The sequence below is a fragment of the Bombyx mandarina genome, chromosome 21 (genome assembly GCF_030267445.1).
Source record: "Bombyx mandarina strain Sakado chromosome 21, ASM3026744v2".
Classification (NCBI taxonomy): domain Eukaryota; kingdom Metazoa; phylum Arthropoda; class Insecta; order Lepidoptera; family Bombycidae; genus Bombyx; species Bombyx mandarina.
The window spans coordinates 2,867,917-2,886,158 of record NC_143227.1 but is presented as its reverse complement, the minus strand read 5'-3'; the positions used below and the strand labels follow the sequence as shown (position 1 = coordinate 2,886,158).

The window sequence follows — 18,242 nt, the reverse complement described above, 5'->3', positions numbered from 1 at the left end:
TTTTTGTTATATGCCATCGTGCTGTTAAATGAAAGTTATGTTTTCTGAGCGCTACGACTTGTCATCCTTCAAATTCCTTACATCCTTTAAATGTCTTAAGTAGGACCCAAATTCATAAAACTAATTCTGATTCCCGAGTTTTTTATTTATTTATTAATCTAGACGATTAATTCATTTCTATCTCAATTTAGAATTTAGAAAAACATCATTATGTTACTTATAGAAATATTTAAAGAACTTCTGTAGGCGAGAACGAACTAGATTAGAACAAAAGGATTTCAAGACTCTGATTGCAGAATAAATAAAACACTTCAATTTTATTATTAACGCGTAACATTTAATATTTATAGTTCATGTTTATAATACATTCCAATATTAGCATCGAGAAGTCGTTAGTGTATTTATAGTAATTATAGTAGTGCTCATTTTTATTAATCCTTAGACAATTATTATGTTAACATTACAAAATGGAACTTACATGTATAAACTTAAATGCTATTTTATATCATTACTGTTTAGCTTTACAAACTCATAATGTATTGAGCTATGACTTAGGGACTAGAATATATTTTACTGTTTTGCATAGTGCACAATCTTAATCATAATCCGTGGCAAACGTACGGTATTTTATTTGCGAATCTAATTTTTTATTTTATTAATATCAATAAAACTCTATTATTGTATGACATATTACATAGACTTACAATTAATAATATTATAGGAATTCATTCTTATTATCGATACGCTAAACATTAATATTAGTATGGTGTTCGTTCGCGTTTTGTCACATTTCATCGATCGAATTGTTTTCGTTTTGATTGGAAATGTTTTTCTACTAATAATCTCAATTTTTTTTTATAAAAATCCACGTATTACGAGTATATCAAAAATACCACACTCTTGGTTATTAATCTGGGATTTTCTGTTGCGCTTTATTGGTTTAGCGAAAAAAAGGTGAGACAAAAAACCCGTCCACTAAAACTAGACCTCTAACTCCGACATCGAATGGAATCGAACGGGGGTAATTTACGGGGTAACTCTAGAATATTATCGCCCGATCTCTTCTCGTGGGTCTATAAAAAGCGACCAAGAGATATATCAGAGAATAGGCAGCAACGTTTTTTGAGCTTTTTTTTATTGCTTAGATGGGTGGACGAGCTCACAGCCCAGCTGGTGTTAAGTGGTTACTGGAGCATCTACAATGTAAATGCGCCACCCACTTTGAGATATAAGTTCTAAGGTCTCAGTATAGTTACAACGGCTGCCCCACCATTTAAACCGAAACGCATTACTGCTTCACGGCAGAAATAGGCAGGGTGGTGGTACCTACCGGTGCGGACTCATAAGAGGTCCTACCACCAGTAATACTGCTTATTGGGATCTCTAACCTGCACTTATTGTTACGACGTATTCAGCACGGGTAGGTACCACAATCTTGCCTATTTCTGTGGCCTAGGATTTATCCATTCCGGTTTAATAGCTAAGGCCGCAGTTACAGAACATAATTGAACTTAGACTCTCATGTTCCATGGGTGCCACATTCTGTGTTGTCAGAAAATTATTCCACTAGGTGGGCTCTTAACCTGCACTTACTGTTATGGCGTATTCAGCACGGGTAGGTACCACAATCTTGCTTATTTCTGTGGCCTGGGATTTATCCATTCCGGTTTAATGGCTAAGGCCGCAGTTACAGAACATAATTGAACTTGGACTTCAAATTCCGTGGGTGCCACGTTCTGTTGTCTGTGTTTTCAGAAAACTAGTCCACTGGGTGGGCTCGTGCACCGATTTTACTTGTAATAAAAATAAACCTGTGTCCACACAGCAATTAGTATCTGTTATCAGAATTATACCTGAGACAGAGTGTACGCAAGTCGAAGAAATACGGACAGCAAACGTATTCCGTTTATGTATCTTTAGAATAGAATAATTATTTATCTTTACCAACGATTATTTTTTTCTTTTTATCTTTTTTTTCCTCGTAGGCAGACGAGCATACGGCTCATTTGATGTCGAGTGAGTTGTTATCGTCACCCATGGACTTCAGCAATTCCAGGGGCAGAGCCAAGCTGCTGCCTATCGCCAAGTCGCTGCCTACCGTTAATTGTACCAAAGCCTTAATTTTTATTATGTCCAGTTTTGATTAAAAGATTTTGGTTATATCGATGAAAGCCATCAAATTAATATTAGCTCAGACGCCTTAACAATGACATACGATTTTCAACCATAATTTAAGGGCCCGATAAAAAATAGTATAGATAGTAAGTACTACGGGACCCAGTTTGGTGTTGCAACTTCTCATAAGATACTGAATAAATTTATGTGGTATTGCTTAATTAATATTTAATTATTTTCAACAAACATATTGGACAAAATTAAATATCTTACGCATGTTTATTTGTTTAGAAAAACATTTCCAATGACAACAAAACATTCGTCGTTACTCGTGACTAGAAAGGTGAAAATAAAAATCATAATCGAACCAAAACATATTATTAATAGAGAATATTTATATTAAGACGCAAAACATCGATCAGATATTTCGTAAATTTACTTACTGAATTTAATACGAATCGCATACAACGCTTTACGCCTTCCATTTAGAGAGCTTTCATTGTACTTTTGAAAGTCTCTATTGACTTGTGTTCTTCGGAATACCTGATCGATGACAGCAAGATCGAATGTCAAAAGTACGTTGATCTTAAACCTATAGTAAATATAATATGTCGTTGCGACCAGTTCACAATAATAACACATACGATATTATTAAAACTTACCTTACATTGCTTTCAATATAACACAAAGGACAACACGCTTATTAAACTATTATCAAAATATTATACCGATTCAAAGTTATCAAGGTTAACCTTTTTAAATACAACCGCAAAAATGCTTCCAACTTTTTCGAGTTTTTAACACAACAACTTTTATAAATCACTACGTGGTTATTGCTTAATACAGACTCTTGTTAATTTACAAGATTATTTCACATAAAATCCCGATAAACACATACCAAAAGCAGTAGGTCACAACAATTTTATGCCCTTTTCTCAATTTCTATCATATTGAATCAATACATAATAGTCACAATGAAGCTTACAAAACTAGACAAATATAAATTCATTCTTGCCGTATCTACTCAACTGACCAGAATATACTAATCGCTTAAGGAATTTAAAAAAACATATGCGTAATTAAATTGTTAAGCCACAGAGGAATCAGTGTTAAGCTATTTGTTAGCCTTCTTCAGTAAAAGGTAATTGATCTTGTAAGTTCATGATTTTGGAATAATGCTGGTAATGTTGAAAAAATACATGGTTAGTGCGAATTTGGGAAATAAGATGTTATCATAGTTTCAGAAGGAGTTAATTGATAACAAGTCACTTGAATTTTAGCCTTTAGAAGCTTTTGAGTTTTGGAATTTAAGCTTTATATAATAATATATCGTTAGTTGAATTGTACATGCAATATTATCAATGACCTGGCGAATGCTTGTTATAATCTTCCGAAAATTAAATAATAATTATTTAATTATTTTTAACACTGATCCCACCGTGACAGACACGAAAATAGTACTTACATCAAACGTCTAATAAAATAAGGCACAAAATAGAATACTAAAACAACCGCATTACGCTAATTACGGGCAATGGAAAACATTCAAAACGTGCAATATTCATATTATATATATACATCAAAGTATTTTTAGTTAAAAGGGATTTACCCATGCCAAATAATTTGATTCCAATTTTTAGTTCATCATGTACATGATTTATTTTTACTGAATTTAATTGATTTTAGTCGTCAAATTGATTTTTGAAACAGTGGCAGGGAACTAGCAAATAAATATTACTAGACGATTTTTTTTTGATAACGCCATCTTGTTGTTCTTTAAAGCGGTTAGTTGCCCTCAATTAAGAAAAATAGTATTATTATTCGCCACCAGATGTCGGGAAGAGTTGATTATTGAAAACACGAATAAAACAACATTTTTTGAAAATAAATCGTAGCTAGATCGATTTATCGCCCCCGAAATCCCCTGTATACTAAATTTCATGAAAATCGTTGGAGCCGTTTCCGAGATTCAGATTATATAGACATATATATTAATATACAAGAATTGCTCGTTTAAAGGTATAAGATAAGCAATTTGTTTTACGTATTTTGACTTACACTTCATGTCATAGTCAACAAATATAAATTCTGAAAAGTCTTCGAAAATGCTTTGTTTTTTCAAATAAAACGTAGCTTATTGTAAAAAGATCTGGCACGGTTAATTCCCTCTTTAGTTGAAAAACATGTTTGAAATGGATAGTCTCAGAGTAAGATAGTGGAATACTATTCAAAAGATTTATTTACACCTAACCGTGTTGGAAGCTCAACGCAAATTTTTCCGTGTTTTCTCTACATATATACAAGTATTTTTGATTAAATATATTATTTAGTACCTTAATAAGTATTCTATAGACATAATATAGCTTCAAAACAAAGCTACGTATTAAATTACAGGATACAAGTTCGGGTGTCTGAAATTCTGGATAAAAACTAATATGAAAGGATGGGAATAGATTGTCATGACATTTAAATTAACAGGCCTTAAAAATAAATAAAAACGAATAATTTTAATCTATCTTCGAAAATAATTGCAAAGTGAATCAAAATATTTGTTCGTGACAAAAAACAGGTCCAACAGATAGAGTTTTGTATATGATACTAGAAAACTTTAGGTAAATGGTATGAGGTATAAAACCTTCCACTATTTTATGCTAAGTTAAATAAAACTACTAAATTACCGCCGCTCATGAAAATCAGCCAAGAAATACAGGGAAGCCACCAACTACAGCAACGGATTCTCTTCAGAACATTAGAGCTCTTTTTAACCCTTTAACTGCCGTGTAGGTCACCGGTGCCCTACGCGGCGCTCTGAAGTAATTATCTCGATTTCTGTTACTTAGACGCCTGGATTTCCTAATTTTGCCTTCTTTTGTTTGTTAATGTACATGCTTTAGTCCTTTAGGACTTTTTGAAATAGACTCTTTCTTCGTAGCATCGGATTCATCGTTCCCGGAGTCTAAAAGATATTACGGCGCCTTAGTAAAAAAAAAGAGAAAAATCGACATAATTACTTCAGTGCGCCACGAGAGGTACATGTGACCTGCATGGCAGTCAAAGGGTTAAAAAGTAGCCAATCTTATAGTTCTATGAAAAAACCGAAGGACAAAGTTAATTATTATAACCAAAAGCTATGGATGAGCTCTTCTATTCTTTACGTTATTATCTATAATATAAATCGCTACGTCACGTATTACTTATTTAAAAAAAAAATAAAACATAAAGAATCGAAAACGTAAATCCCTAATCGAGTAACAGTCGTGAAATATAATTGACCTCATGAAATATCTAAAACCCAGAATATCATAACCTGAACCCTCCATATGAAAAAATATGGGACGTTAACACGAGAAGAGGAAATACTATCTACACTAATAAAGTTTCACTTAAAATAATGAGCAAATAAACATAATACCTTACGTCACTTTGGAAGACGTTCGATTAAATGTGGCAATCTCTAAACTTACATATTAATTAATTAAATATTTACTTATAAGACGAGTATCATAATAATGAAATTTATTTAAGTAATCGATTAATTAAAAAAAAAAAAATAGGCAAACAATACGAGAATGTGCACGAAAGCAATTGTTAAAAGTGATATAATTTTATTTTATTTTTTGTTAAATTTATTCTAGATAACATTTCGATCGAACCTAATTATAAAGCGTTACGGATTACTCTCGTTCAAAGATACCACCGAATTAATTTTTATACAAGGATCTTCGTTAACATTCATTTCGGATCATAAAAATGGCTTTTACACTTCTCTAACGATATCAAAAATACCATAAATACGACTATAAATCGTGTAAAAGTGTTACCAACATTTGTTGTGAAAATTGAATTGTATCTATGGTAGATTGCACTATTTAGATATACCGAAAAGAAATTACAAATATAACGAAATCTAGTTCTTCTGACGAGTCTGGTTATAAATTTGGAGAATTATGTCTGTATAATATAAAAATATATTCAAATCTAGAGATAAGAGTGTAACGAATTTCTCAAAGTGCCATTTGACTGTGCAAAATAGTCTAAGCGACTGTTTGACGGAGTTGCTACCCTAAAATTTGCATTCTACTCGTCTCGCTGATGACGCAAGACGCTTCAGCTGGTACTCTTGAGTGATGTCGTCGATTTATTTATAATATTTTTTTGTCAACCGCGTCTTTTAAAATAATAATATCATTGAAAGAGTGACGCAACACTGGTTGTTAAGAAGTTGTTACGTTATCAGAGGTGATGGTAGTTCCATCTTTGATAAGGTTAAACGGGAGAGAATATGCATGTTTTTCTATTTGTTTCATTTGATTTAAGAACACTCAGTCTGGAATGTTTTGGGGTTAAAAGACAGAACTGGATTAAAGACGGTTCACACTTCACACTCTATCAATTCGTTAATATTAAACATTGTGAAATATCAGTAAGGTATAAATAAGATGTAGGTATTTCAGAACGATTTAAACATCCTCTTGTTAATATTATTACAATATTAGTTAATTCAAAATTTCATGACTGCGTAAAAACAAACTATCTCTGTATTCGTTACAACAAGCAAAAGCCAAATTCAAATATTTTTATGATCCGTAATAAAAACGCACCAATTACAAAAAAAAAAGTTAAAATAAAATACAAATAAGAACTTCTTACGTTAATATTAAACATCTCAACTACGTCTACGGCACTACCATTAAATATAGACACGAAATTAATGTAGAAAAATAACTTGTCGATTATATAAAATTACTTAACATGTTGATCGACTATATGTACACGTCAACATTCCAGTGTATTCATCCTTAAAGTTATTGACAGCCATGTGATAGCTGACTATGAGTTCGAAACCCCATGAACCCGGGGTAGACAAATCTGCTATCAAATTAAAACACTAAAAACCAAAGGAATAAATAATATATTTACAGTTAAGAAATGTAAAAATAATTGTAATTGTTAATGCAAAGAATAAATGTAACAAAACTGTTAGATATTAGGGGCCGCGATTAATATTTATAGTTCGATTTTGCATTTATCATTTTCGTTTTATCATTTATAGTTTTCGTGGTCATTCACGGACGACCACAACGAAGTATTAGAATTTTCGCTGATCATATGGTGAAAAGAAAATGTAGCTCACGATTAGACCGCGAAACCAGTTTTATTTGCAATTGAGATTTAAGTGAGCTTTGTATTTAATTTCTAATATTCTAAATTTAAATGAAGCAATAGTTTGAGCCGACCATGTTTTTTTTTTTTCGTGGGCTGGTAGATAAAATTTTGGTGCCAAGAAAATTTTGGATCGCCAGTTTCGACAATCGGGCTTTCGTCCAAATGTCCAAATATGCTAGTAGATTTCAAATCAAACTTAAAGTCGTAACGTTACCAAAAAACTATGTGTACTACAAAGAAATAACATTAAAAACAATTCCTTGTTCTGTAACAAAGCATGATAACAAATATAAAACTAAAGTATATCGAATCTAACAAACAAACAGATAAAACCATAACAAATTTATCTAACAGCGAGCTATCGAGTTAACCCATATGTCGACTAACTCTAAAAACACTGAAAAGCTAATTATTTAACCTAAGTCATTTTTCCTTAATACTAAAATCATATTATCTTAATCACGATAAACACTAGCTCCTCTGTGATTATTGTTAATATTTTCATAGCCTATCTACGACAATATAAATGACACTACATTCCTTACCCGTTTATCACCCAAATCTTTAAGCTATTTATCCAGACGCGATTCCTGCTATTAACGAGAAACAGGTAGCCAGAAACTTAATTGGAAATTAGATTTTGTATGAACAATAAAGCAGCAACGGAACTTTAGATGAACATGTCTTTTAGACAGTAATTGAATATGAAACAAACCGAAATCATAGGTAAGTAGTTCGTCAGTGAAGATTCCGAATTTTGACAGTTATTATAATAAAATGTTATGTAAGTACTTAAATATATAAAAGTATTTACATAAACATTGATATGACACGACAGTTTAACTAATTACACTTTACATAATTAGTTTCGTTTTTAATCAATAAAAGTACAGTGAATATTCAGAACGATTCGTAAACATAATTTTGATTTTTTCATTAAGCCAGAAATTAGGGAAATTTGAATAATAATACTGATTTTTAAACTGTCGTACATTTTTTAAAATGAAGCAATAGTTTGAGCCAACTATATACGTCTATAGTAACTTGAAGTGTCAATATAGTATTTGTAAAAAAAAGTCGTAATATTATTTTTAATTACCGTGTTACCAAGTCTTGCTTGGGTCGTTGTATCAACATAGCTCTTCCAGTTTCAAAGATTTTAATAATAGCACACTTTTTATAATATTCTACATTTGTCACGATTCTTTTCGTTATGAAATTCGTAAACGATAATTTAAGATAAACAAGAGAAAGTGCGTTTAAAGATCTCACATTTCCACAAAATTCCCCAAATACTTTACATACACGCTAGTGACGTTTCTTACATCTTCCTTTGTCATACTTGTTCACTCAACAAATCGACTTAACCTATCCTTGAAATATCCTCGCAGTTCTGTGGTGTTCTAACAAAATATGAAATGACCACTGGAAGTCTAGAATCTAGAACAAAGTTCGGGTGATGACGGAAGTCTTGTGAATGTAACCAAACATTATCCAATAATACATAATTAAATTCTAAATTGGTGTGTTTCTTTGCGTGCAATAGCACTTTCCTACTTTGTATTGTTTTATCAAATAAAGTGTGTGTGTGTATGTTAAGAAAAATTACGTCACCTACAATTCCTTCGCGAAAATTCCATCGACAACCATTTCACGGTCAGTATCGTCTCCGGAAACTGACAAAGCTAATTCTTTTTCAACCTTTTAGCGAGCTTCTTTCTCTACATCCTTATGTCCTCTTATTAAGCTACATTTTTCAATAATTCACTAAACTAGTACAGTGAATGCATTCCCAAAATCCATTCATATTCAACAACACTTATAATTACGAAGTCGAACCCACCACCACACAAAACATAATTTTTTTCCCCAGAATAATTTTACAATATCCATCCCTGTTTTCCTATCTGCTCGCTGTGAAATTTAATTAAACATCAATAATTTATTCAGTTACCTTAGTAATAATCTAATACACATTATCATGAATTACTTTGACATATCAAATACGCGGCTCGAAATTTTTATTATTATTATTAATATTATTAAGTTTGCTACATTACCCTACAAATGGGTACGAAGGAGGTAAAAGGTTAAATTACCAAAAAAAAATCAATACACTAATCTAAGAAAGTTACGAATGAACAAAAATCGTGAACTTAATTACAATCCTAAAAGGCTACTAGTCTAAATATATAAATAAACGTGCCACTAAGTAATTTACACAACAAGTCACAAACCTCAACGATATTATTACCTAAAGATGTTGGCAAAGTGCTGATTAGTGTTACAAAGATATTAATTTTTGGTGAAAAATTGTGAGAAATATAAACCAGGAGATATCCGTGTACTAAATTTACCCTGTACTCTAGGATTTATTCGTGATTTAAATGTAATATAAACTATAGTGAAGACAAAGTGAATTTCAATAACAGCATCAGCATCAGGCAGGAAGTAAATTATAAGAGATACTTCAGTCCTTTGTTTAGCAAGCATTAGTTTATCTCTAACTGAGCATATCAAAAGCAAAATACAAAAGTCCTGTTACGAAAATTAGCCCCTAATTAGTTCGAGTCCTTTAAGATAACTGCTTCATTATAAATGACAAAACTTGGCACACCGTATAAAAAATCTAATAAAACAATTTTACCGAACTATCTAAGAATATCGATCTTTACATAATATAAAAATTAATTTACAATTGGCAGTCAATTGTCTTTTACATATTCATCTTGTTAAATAATATCACCGTCGCGACGTGAAACTATTACCTACCTTGGCAATATGATAATGTGTCAATACTTAATTAATCATATCGATGACTAGGCGATACTGTTTTATTTATCTACATTCCCTTATATTAAAGTTATAGGGTATCTATAATTAACAGATTTCGTCAATTTCTCGATATTGTCTTTATTTTCTACGCGAGTACGCAGATATCAAATATGATAATTATATATTCAATACTATTTATTCCACAATATTACAACTACTATGTCCGGCTCTCATTGAGGACGTTTGCACGAAACAATTAATTTATATGACACTAAAAACGTTTAATTTTATTACAACACTAAACTTACTTAAACATTACAAATTTGAGCTCGATTTATTCGAAGTATACCTTAGATTAAACAACTTTTCCAAGTTTAATTTGATATACAAAAAATTGAATGCGTTCCATCACGAAAACAAAAACATAAACCTTAAAATATGTTAACTGTACATTTTTGTGCGCTCATAATATGAACTTATTAAAATCGAAAAACGAAATATACATCTGTAAAAACAATATAGTCGTAATCGTAAGTATAAATCTTGAATACACCGATACTATTATAAAAAAATATTTATGGCAGATCCGGCGTCAACACACAACGGCCGAGTCCTTTAGTATCTTCGATTTGAAATTATCGACGGATACAGTCTCCGGGTGAGAGTACGATTTGTACAAAAGACGGCTTTTGCAACGCTCGCGACGCGAAAACGTTCACAAGCGAATCGGGGGCTACGCACCGCACTTAGCACGATAAGTTCTCGCCTAGCAGTTCCTGGCTGGAAGCTTTACATGGATCATCCATGCCACCACATAACGATGAGCTCCCAGAACGTCTTCGGCGGCGGGTGGCCGAAGACGTAAGACGAATTTCAGAGACCGGGGTCTCCTTCTGAGCCCATTTTGAGTAGCTCTAACTTCTTCTTTGCAATTTTGGAGTATAGAATGTCGATAGGTTTCGTATTATCGTAGAATGTTGGTGCTCTAAATATGATGAGCGCCGTACCGAGAACGCATGCTATCGTGAACAGGAATAGAAAGATCCTGTCTAAAACCATCGCTACGTATTTCCAGTCATCTTCAACCTGCAAATAAATAGTTATATGTGAGCCACAGATCAAGATTATTGTAAATGTATTGTTTACTGCTTTTGAAAATCACTTACGCTTTCAAATTTATCCTTATTTTTGACGTGTTGCGCTATAAACCTAGAACCTTCGATAGTTTTTTCCATTTCTCTGACGTACGGCTTTTCTAAAGAAGGGCTACCATCGTCAAGGTCCAGACGGCATGGGGATCCTGGAGGTGGAGAGAACAGCTCATCGTCCCCTCCTGGAGGAGGTGGTGGTGAAGGGGGCATCCCCGGTAAATCGTATTCCTCGCAACCCCACTCCTTGAATTTCCCATCCATATCGTCTGGGCCAAAAACATCCGTAAGTATCTGAAAATATGTATAATTTAGTATAACCATTTCTTGTTCACATTAGTTAATAAAATAATCTAAGAAATATCAAGATCGTTAAGACGTGACATTTGCAGATGTCAGTAAAAGTGTCGTTATGAATGTGAGATATTAATCGGAGGCCGTAGAAAACGGGAAGCGAAAACTGGTCACAGATTAAAATGTCAGGGCACGTTTCTCGGGCCAGTGTATCTAGGTGGCTTAAGCCAGTACACGATTAGGCTGGAGTGGGAGGATTCGGTTTTGGGGCCATGTCTGCCGGCGCCGTATATGGAACGATTCGTCCGCAGCCACTAGGGTAACATAAATAACGGAGGCCGCGCTCGCTCGTTAAGCCCGCCGGCGTTGAGTAATAAAGGAAAATCGAAATGGAATGAAATTGGGCTGGAAGCGATATTTTCGCGATACACAGAGAAAGCACAATGGATTTAGAATATCGTTGAAAGGAGCGTTTCCCAGAAGAGTCCCGCGGCTGAGGACAATTAAAATGGTTATTGTTGAAGGCGGCATCGAGCCGACTGTAATAGAGTTCTGTTTGTATTGAATCCGTTCCGATGGAAAATGTTTTGAATGGAGGAAACTCGACGAGAAAAGGCGTCGTGTTGTTTTTTCGTTGAAAGAGATCTTCAGACGGAGGCACTTCATTTGTAAGAGGTTTTATATCACAAATTTAATTAAAACTTGGAGAGGTTCATTCTGTAGTGTCTGATGAACATCGTTTAACAAAGTGATTGATGATGGTTAGGCTTTATACTGTTCGTGATTTATAACAGATCCAATATTTCTTACCTCGCTGGGTTTATCGTTATCATCGTCGTCATCAGGTGGTTTTTCAGGCCTTTGTATGAATAATATTTTGGGTAAAAAATCTATAAAGACTTTCCTCACCCATGGGGCCATATTGTGGGTTACGGGCGACCTAAAATTTATGTTGAGTACGACGATAGTGACAACTACCGATAGCGTAACTAGCATCATTGTGAACAACAAATATTTTCCAAGCAGCGGAACCGTTAGTGACGTGGGTGGTATAATTTCTGCTAACAGCAAGAAGAACACGGTGAGAGATAAGAGAATTGAAATACAAAGTGAAATCTTCTCTCCTGAATCAGAAGGCAAATAGAATACTAGGACCGATAAGAAGGAAATTCCAACGCAGGGAATAATAAGATTGACCGTGTAGAACAGAGTTTTTCGTCTGAGCGTGATATTAAAGATAATATCCGGGTATGGTTCTTCACAGCAAGAGTAAAACTTTTCGTTTCTCGTTGCTGGGACCCGCATGATGTCCCATTCAACTGAGATATAATATTCTGACAAATCTATTCCCATTCCAATGTGGTCCGAGTCGGGCGACTGTTTTAAATGCCTCAGATCGACCTGAAAGAGAAAACTCGATTAAAAAATATATAAAAACTGTAGCGGACTTAGTTTAGTTTAGTCTGTGTCGAGTCGTCGTACAATAAACTGGTTGCAAACGATCGTGTCTTTTTAATAATTATTACCCTACAAAATACGCACGCTCTCTATATAAGCACAGACTCAACAGTGATGACCCCGATGCGACGTGGTAATTTGGAAATGATAATAACAATTAAAACAAAAAAAACGATAATAAGAATAAAATTCTTATCGAATAATATTTAATAATATCTATATATAATATTGTAATTGTCATTATGTTTAAAGAGTTTATTAAAAATGAGTATGTGAGTATACCAATAGACGCAGAAGATAATTTATCTTCATGAATAATACTTAATAGAGTTTTAATAAACGAACCAAAAGTATAAATTTACTTTTAAATCTTGATTTAAATATTTTATTGGTTTTAAAAAAACCTCAATAGTGATATTCAAACGTTTCAAACGTTCGCAGCTAAAAAGTATCGTTTTGAAAAAGATTCGTGTAACAATAGATTTTGCTATTCTTTGTTAAGGAATCAAAGCATACACACGTACACTTACAAATAAATGTTGTTGCTATCTCAAACGGGCATCTAAGGTGGGACCGAGATAGGGAACAGGGCTCCCTCGTGAACCTTAACACATTGATATAAGGCTCAAACGTAGACTGCGTCTTTATTTATGTGAATGTAGAAACCGCAGATTTATCGGCGTCTTTATTTAAATGGATTGTTTAGTTTTAATTCCAGTGTTATGTTGAAAACTGATTCGGAATATTTTATAGTTTAGTTTAGAATGCAGTGGAAGAGGTAGATCTAAGAGGAAATGGATGGATTGCGTGAAAGACGATATGTGTAAGAGGGGAGTGAGCGAAGAAATGGTATATGACAGAGGAGTATGGAAGGAGAAAACATGTTGCGCCGACCCCAGGTGATTGGCAGAAGGGCAGGAGAATGTTGAACTTAGAATGCAGAAAACAATAATTCTAGAAACAAACACAAATAATTTTAAATAATTTCAAAATCAAGGTTTATCTGTAGTTCAGTACTACATAATGATATGTAGTCTGTGTTCTTTATGTCAAAAATAGTCGATAGGTAGGTGTATAAAAATAACATAACAAAACTGCTTACATTTTAAGGACTAATAGTTAATGAAAATAAGGCATATTGCATAATATACATAGGCATATTACGATTTATTTGAAATTACCACAGGTTCTGTGTATGGTATGTCTTGGATAAATAAATTTATATTTTATAAATATACTAGCGACCCGCCCTCGCTTCGCTTCGGAAACATTAAAACACACATGAAACCAAAAAAAATAAATAAAAAAAATTCAAAAAAGTAGCCTATGTTCATCAGGGACAATGTCGGCTTCTAATGGAAAAATAATTTTTCAAATTGGTCCAGTAGTTTCGGAGCCTATTCGAAACAAACAAACAAACAAATCTTTCCTCTTTATAATATTAGTATAGATATAGATATAGATTTTTTGTGGAACGTGCCTTACTGGGTAAAATGTTTATGACATATTTCCGACAAGGAAAATGCTAGAGACGGGCATATTTTTGTTGAAAATTTTAATTCCGTGGAATGTGCAAATTTTTTCCATGAAATTTATTATAACTTTGGTCCCTTGTTGAGTTTTTTTAAAGTAAAAATTATCTGTTTTTTATAAAATATTACAGAAACATTTATACAATATGTCCGGCTATAAAGATTCATCAGATATCCTAGATGGGAATGTTTAGGTTTAAAAGCGTAGTTTCTTGACAAATTTATTAACCACACGCCGGATAAGAGTATGCATAGATCTGATTTTCTGTTAAAAGAATATAATATGTATTTTGTATTTAATCAAAGGTAGCATAAATCTAAAATAAACACTCTTTAAAAGCAGAATGGATTTAAGATTTAATTCTATGTCCTAGTAATTTTGGTAAGAGTAGGTCAAAGTAATAACGTTATTAAGATTGGTCCTTGATACGTGTAGAAAATTTTCAGGTTACTCAGAGGTTACGTTGTTGGAGAGAATTGCGTTGAAAGATTTCATAACAAGGATAAATATATGTAGGTCAAGCTAATAAAAGCGTGGTAAATTTGCGGTTTTTCGTGAGTTTTAAGTAGGTACGCAGATTCTTTTGAAGTTCATTATTTTCTTTGCGTGTTTGTCTCAATAACTTATCTTTAGAACGGTAAGGTTGTATGGCTAGGAGGCATCTGACTCGACTTTGGGTTATTATAGAAAAAAATTGCTACATTATCTTGCAATAATGCTATAGGTGTTCCAATATTATAGGATAAAGTAATTTTTTATACAATACAAAATAAGCAACAAGAGTAAAATATCTAAGGCATCTTTAGAGATGGGCTTAGGCTCATCTGCCAACTTAGAATGTCTCCAATTTATAGAAGTTTGGAAACAGGTGATGCCGGCTAACTTTCTAAATTCCCAATGGGAAATTATTGTATAGGTTAACATTTATTATTAGAATAATACATAGATTATTATTTTTTTAGTTTTATAAGTAAAAAAAATATATAATATAATCTCAACCAAACATCGAACTTCCCTAACCTACCACTAGCTAGAACAACAAATCAAAGTATTATCTTTCGTTAGTATGAGCGAACGTGTTATTTCTGAAAGTATTCCGTCTTATTTTTTTAAGTTTTTTATTGCTTTTGTAGGCAGACGAGCATACGGCCCACCTGATGGTGAGTGGTTACCGTCGCCCATGGACTTCAGCAATGCCAGGGGCAGAGCCAAGCCGCTGCATACTGCTTAATACTCTTCACAAGCCTCGTTTGAAGAAGGACATGTCATAGCGCTCGGAAAACACCGTGGAGGGGAGCTCATTCCATAGCCGGGATGGTACGTGGCAAAAAAGATCTCTGGAAACGCACTGTGGATGACCGCAGTGGCTCCAGGTAGTATGGATGAACTCTACTCCATTGGCGGGCGGTGCGATGGTAAAAACGAGATGCCGGTACCATCTCGAACAATTCCTCAGAGCACTCCCCATGGAACATACGGTACAAAATACAGAGGGAACCGAAGTCCCTCCGCAGACCCAGAGGTTCCAAACGATCCGTGAGAATGGGATTATCGACAATCCGAACGGCCCTCCTCTGTATGGAGCCAAATGGAAGAAGCTGGTATTTGGGAGCTTGGTTTTAATATGGTAGTTATCGATGGATTAACAAGCGTCTTTGGTTTACGCTTTGAGTCTCTGAAAATCAATAGAAGGCTATATATTAGCATAGGTAAGAAATAAATAATAGTTTAAAAAAACTAACAAGCGTGGGGTGCATGGTAACTGATACCTGGGTGCATGGTAGTTATAAACATTTTATGAACAGATATGAGTAGAAGGGTTATTTTGATAATATCCTGATGATCCACTATTTTTTATTCAAATTTATTAAAAAAATCTATCTTTCTAATAAAAAATCTATTTTTTAGTTGAATTTTCTATAAAAGGATATTTTGTTAGTTTGTTTTAAGCTATTATTTTATATTTCATTTTTTAGTTGAATTTTAATTTTTTGCAAATTTTTTTTAATATTGAATTGTCATCGGTCCCTAATAAAAATACTAAATTTCGAGTTTTATTTATTTATTTTTTATTGCTTAGGTGTGTGGACGAGCTCACAGCCCACCTAATGTTAAGTGGTTACTGGAGCCCATAGACATCTACAACGTAAAATGCGCCACCCACCTTGAGATATAGTTCTAAGGTCTCAGTATATTAACAACGGCTGCCCCACCCTTCAAAAAGTTAGTCCGACGTTTCGAAGGGGGCCAAAATCATGTTCAAAAATTCCGTTACAAACATACGTCTGAAGCTAATAAGAGCGTATTAAAAAGAAAAAAAAGAGTTGGTCCATTCAATTACGCAATAAGAAAAAACACGAGAAATTTAATTAAAAATTGTGTTAATATTATGTAATTAATTATAACGCACCATGTACCCGTCGTAGCTCCAAGAACCGAACTTCATGAAGCAGGTTTGCTCGTCGAACGGGAAATACTCAACGTCGATCTCGCAGAAGGACTTGTAGATGGCGGGCGGCTTCCAGACCACTTTGCCGTCGTGGTGGAGGATCGCCTTCGTCATTATCGTCACTTCGTAGTTGCCATCAGCGCTGATAAAAAAAAAACAAAAAAGTTGTTAAGAAAATCGCAAGCCAAAATATTGTGTAAGCTTCCACTGTTCCAAAATCTTCTGTTAAAATAATAATTTACTGGTGGTAGGACCTCTTGTGAGTCCGCGCGGTTAGGTACCACCGCCCTGCCTATTTCTGTCGTGAAGTAGTAAGGCGTTTCAGTTTGAAGGGTGGGGAAGCCGTTGTATTGTAGAAACTGAGACCTTAGAACCCACATCTCAAGATAGGTGGCGGCATTTGCGTCGTAGATGTCTATGGGCTTCGGTAACCCCTTACATGCGATTACCACAGTTGGGCTGTAAGGTTATCCACTCATCTAAGCAATAAGAAGAAAAAAGATTGATATTTATGGGCCAGACCAGATGGACAGTGAGCTCGTGGACCCAATGTACATGCAACGCCTGAAATTTTAACCGTTAGATACAGATCTGGACCGTCTCTTAAACTTGGCAAATTCAGATATTCCGGGAGATCCAATGCAGCGCTCAAAAAATTACACATAAAAACAAAACCCCAATATTTCCACCGGAACTGTGATACTCCAGTTTTCTAAAAAAAAATGTCGTTCGCTCCAGCGATAAAATTGGAGGAGGTCATTGAAATGTCCTGAATTCATAACTAGGACGTACCGTGACAGCGTTTAATGGCTGTATTTATTTATGAGAACAAGTCGTTAACTCGAGCATCTTGTTATTCAGTCTACTCACTTTGATCTTCGATACAAACTGTACTAAGTGACAAGCTAACGATAAACTTTAATTAAGCGCACGTTCTGTTTAATTAGCTGCGATTGGTACATTAGTTCCGTTGAAGTGGTAGTCGAAGTTAATTAGCGAATACAGGTAGTATTCATTTGGGCTATGACTTGATAATGGCGTGTAATTTCTTGTTAATTGGCGTACATGGGCGATTGAGCTCACGGCTCAACTATGGAGCAGTTATCTATTCTTTGGGAAGCTAAACCCTAATACAGCTACTGGTGGTAGGACCTCTTGTGAGTGCGCACGGGTAGGTACCACCACCCTGTCTATTTCTGTCGTGAAGCAGTAATGCGTTTCGGTTTGAAGGGTGGCAGCCGTTGTAGCTATACTTGAGACCTTAGAACTTGTATCTCAAGGTGGGTGGCGGCGCATTTACGTTG

The 18,242-nt window shown here is 34.1% G+C and overlaps 1 protein-coding gene across 2 annotated transcripts in view; it reads right to left on the bottom strand.

Annotated features, from left to right (window-relative positions):
• Positions 1-315: 315 nt before the first annotated feature.
• nAChRalpha1 (nicotinic acetylcholine receptor alpha1) overlaps positions 316-18,242 on the bottom strand; it is a 277,216-nt gene continuing 259,289 nt past the window's right edge. For both annotated transcript variants that reach the window (XM_089736569.1, XM_089736568.1), the window contains 4 exons: positions 16,900-17,080; positions 12,309-12,899; positions 11,223-11,498; positions 316-11,142 (listed from right to left, as the gene is read on the bottom strand). In XM_089736569.1, the coding sequence (XP_089592695.1) occupies positions 10,930-11,142; positions 11,223-11,498; positions 12,309-12,899; positions 16,900-17,080 (1,261 nt within the window). In that variant the 3' untranslated portion in view covers positions 316-10,929. The remainder of the gene's footprint in view (positions 11,143-11,222; positions 11,499-12,308; positions 12,900-16,899; positions 17,081-18,242) is intronic.